The sequence below is a fragment of the Theobroma umbraticum genome, unplaced genomic scaffold, assembly GCF_002168275.2.
Source record: "Theobroma umbraticum cultivar Fairchild unplaced genomic scaffold, ASM216827v3 scaffold_147.0, whole genome shotgun sequence".
Classification (NCBI taxonomy): domain Eukaryota; kingdom Viridiplantae; phylum Streptophyta; class Magnoliopsida; order Malvales; family Malvaceae; genus Theobroma; species Theobroma umbraticum.
Window position 1 is genome coordinate 4073968 of NW_018397259.1, and position 4032 is coordinate 4077999.

At 29.1% G+C, this 4032-nt stretch overlaps 1 protein-coding gene across 2 annotated transcripts in view; it reads left to right on the forward strand.

Annotated features, from left to right (window-relative positions):
- The first annotated feature begins 1339 nt into the window (after window positions 1-1339).
- The window catches only part of LOC110415592 (protein HOTHEAD-like), a 24701-nt gene continuing 22008 nt past the window's right edge, over window positions 1340-4032 (forward strand). The window contains exons 1-2 of one of the 2 annotated variants that reach the window (XM_089783329.1): window positions 1340-1776; window positions 2542-3170. In XM_089783329.1, coding sequence (XP_089639455.1) covers window positions 2720-3170 — 451 coding nt within the window. In that variant the 5' untranslated portion in view covers window positions 1340-1776; window positions 2542-2719. Of the gene's footprint in view, window positions 1777-2528; window positions 3171-4032 lie in introns of both variants that reach the window. The other variant, XM_089783328.1, reaches the window with a different exon arrangement.

The window sequence follows — 4032 nt, forward strand, 5'->3', positions numbered from 1 at the left end:
GAGGGGGAATTTGAACCCTACTCTTTAGGTAAGGGGATAATACACCAATCAATGAATCACATGCTCAGGTGTAGTTTCATGCTTAGCTTGTCGTCTCTTATTGGTAATAATTTGCATGTGAAAAGCAATTAAAATTTATGGCTGAATTTGCAACTAGCCTTAGATCATGACTTCTAAGCCTTAGATCATGACTTCTAAGCCTTAGATGCATGAATTTGCAATGTGCAAAAACATTATGGGTTGAGAAAATATGAATTAGGTTAAGTTAGCCCATTCTTTACATGAGTCGTCAAAACCTCAGCCTAACTCACCCCTTATCAGCCCATTGGTCCAATTAGATCAGCCCACCTTTTTTTTTAAAAAAAAATCATTTTCACAATTTTATCCAATAAATTCTCTATCAATAAAATTATTCCATAATTTAATCCATAAATTGAATAATAAAAACATGTTACAAACAAATAGTTTATACCAAACATAAATAAACAAATAAGTTAATCAAACATAAATAAAGTTTCAATTTTTAACACAAACTACAATCTCATAAACATAAGTACATAATCAAATAAATAAAAACTTACACTCTGAGCATTTAGCTCATGGGTTAGTATATTATCCTCTTACCTAAAGAGTAGGGTTTGAATCCCCTTTCCCCCAATTATAAAAAAAGAATCAAATAAATAGAAACTTCAAAGTTCATTTATATCCTCTTCAATCTTCATCTTCAAGTAAAAACATTTGAATTTGGTTTGGACAATAATGATGTCTCAAGATTTAAATTATTATTATCTAATATTCATTGTCACCAAAGAAAAATAGATAGTGAGTTTTAACCTTAATTAAAATTATTAATTTGACAAGTAAAAATTAAAAGACATTGAAATATGTAAAATAAACAATACCATTAATAACTAAATTATTAATTTTATAGAGCTAAATATTAATCTTATTAAATTAGCTAAAATTATTAATTTATTTTTTTTTCTTTTAGCCTACACTAACACGGAAAAGTCCATTGATCAGATGGGTTAGCCCATTTAGACTCGGTTCTAATATGGGCTTGAATTTTTAAGTCCCAACCCACCTCACTTTCAATAAAAATGAACCGATTCAATGGGCCGATCTATTTTAATAAGTCTATATATATATATATATGTATGTATGTATCATGCACAAAATCAATTGTGAAAATAATTTTTCCCTTCTTTTATCTAATATTAATTGTTCAGTTTATTATTTTTATATAGCTATACTTTTAAGTTTCTTGAATTTTTTTATCTTATTTAGTTATTTATGTGTTTATATAACTAAACTTTTTATCTCTGCAAAAATAGACATTCAATATCCATAATTCTGACCTAAAAATTTTGTATTCAAAGTTGAATTGGATCGAGTCGACCCTACCAAGTTTGACGGAGAACCCAACCCTCTGCCATGCCTCTACACATCAACCATTGGGAATCTTTCTTAAAAGGAAAATGTTTTAATATGTTGAATGATGACGAAAAGGCAGTTGAACATTCAATTTTTCTGAGATTCAGGATAAAAAACCAATAAGGGTCGGCTTACAGTATTTAAATTAATGCAATCGACACCCTATAAGATAGCTTGTAGTTTTTGGAGAACATATCCATTTTTGGTCCACGCAGCTCTTTGATCGAAGCAGAAGTTAGAGGAAAAATATGGGTTTGATGTACGCCTGGTCCTCATGGAGCTTTCTTGTACTTGTTTTTGTAGCTGAATTTGCTTTGCATGGCTTCAGCTATGGAGAAAAAGGTACTCAAGTCTTTATTGTTATACCATCCAAAAGTTGCTTCCATGAAAACTTCTTTAGCTTCATGAGTTGGATTTAGGTTTACATATAGTATTTATTTTCCTTTTGCAATACCCATATGATTTGATGTTATAATCTCTTTTATTTTATAAATCTCATCTTCTAATTTGAATTCAAGATTTTCAAATTGAACCCTTCGTTATTTTAATTTGTACAATATTTAATTTTTCATTTGTGATCTCTAAAATTTTAAATTTTTTGTTTACGATTTTTTATAAATGTTTCAAATCCATTAATTTTATCAATTACTTATAAAAATCAATGAAATATGTCACCTTCGTGTCATGTAGATGTTTACATAGCATAAATATCAATTTAAAATGTCAAATAGATCTATGTTTTGTCACTTAAACATTCAAATTTTTGAATTTACTTTTTTTGATATGTCAATGTTTATGTGATGTTGATATTATAAATTTTGTCAAATTTTAATAATAACAGTTAGAATGAATGAATTTGAAACATTTTTTTAAAAAAAATCATAGATGCAAAATTTAAATTTTAAAAATGAATAAATATAATCTATTACATAAAATTCATAGATTAGTGCAATTTACTCCATTCTAATAATCAAGTGTCTCTTTGGTGATAGTTTACATGTATTTAGGATAGATGTCGGATAAATTTGAAATTTTTTTCCGTTTGTGAGAAGAGCAAGGAAAGATGCATAATTAACTAAAGATCTAATTTGCAGCTCCTAATTACAGCTTTATCCAAGAAGCAACCTCTGCTCCAATAGTCTCATTCTACGATTACATAGTCATTGGTGGAGGAACTGCTGGCTGTCCATTGGCTGCAACCCTGTCTCGAAATGCAAATGTTCTAGTCTTGGAAAGAGGGGGGTCTCCGTATGTCAACACGACCAAAATAAGGAAAGAAAACTTTATGTCTACTCTTACAGACAGATCTCCCGATTCATACTCTGAAGCATTCATCTCCGAGGATGGAGTTGCTAACAACCGACCACGCGTGCTTGGTGGCGGAACAGTGATTAACGCAGGCTTTTACTCGCATGCGGAAACATCCTTCTTAAAGCAAAATGGAATGGATGAAGCATTAGCCAACGATTCTTATGAGTGGGTTGAAAGGAAGTTGGTACACAAGCCAGTTGCGTTGCAGTGGCAATCTGCAGTGCGAGATGGGTTGCTTGAAGCTGGGGTTGTGCCATATAATGGGTTTACGTATGATCACATTAATGGGACTAAAACTGGTGGAAGTATTTTGGATGGAAATGGAAATAGACATACTGCAGCTGATTTGCTTGAGTATGCTGATCCAGGGAGGATTAAGGTTTACTTGCATGCCGTTGTGCATAAGATCGTCTTTACAACAAAAGGTAATTAATTAATGCATTTTTTCTAGAATCAAATAACTTTGGTATATTATCTAAATAAGTTCTTAAAATATTTAAAAAATACAAATAAATCTTTATTTTTTATTATATTCACCTAAGTTTTTATATTTTATTTTAAATCAAATAAGTCTTATTATTTTCATTTTTAATCAAATAAGTCTTATAATTAATGATTGACTTAATGAAAACATCATTCATCGTTTTTCAGAGATATTGATGTGGTATGATATTTTGTTATAATAGATAATGATGTAGCATGATGATATGATCATATGTCATTTTCATTATCATATTAATATAAAACGTCACGTGAGTATAAAAATAAAAAATTAATTAATGATAATTAATTAATAATTAATCATAAATATTATTTTTTAAACTTAATTAAAGGTGACAACAAAATAAATATATTTAAAATTTTTAAATATGTTACTGTTTTATTAAACATTATGTCAATAACCTGAAATCATTTGTCTCTTGTGTGAATTTGTTCCCTGCACGTAAGCTTTGGTTTTGCGTATAAGCAAACAAAACGGAAAACTTTAATTTTTTGCCACAAAAAAAATTCGTTCTATCCTTTTTCCTCACCAACTTTGATACTCACATTTTGATTAAAATTGAAAATTTTCAATAGAGCAAAGTCAACTATGATAATTTAAATTTTATCCTATTCTCTATGGATAGATAGCGATGTTTTAATAAAAAATAAGAAAAAACCATGATAATTTAAATAAGACAAAATTAATGATTATATTTTACAATTGATGGTTACTTGCTGACGGCTATTAAATGCTTCGTCATCATTGGCCACATTAGATTGAAAAGGTTCCGTGGAACGCCAATC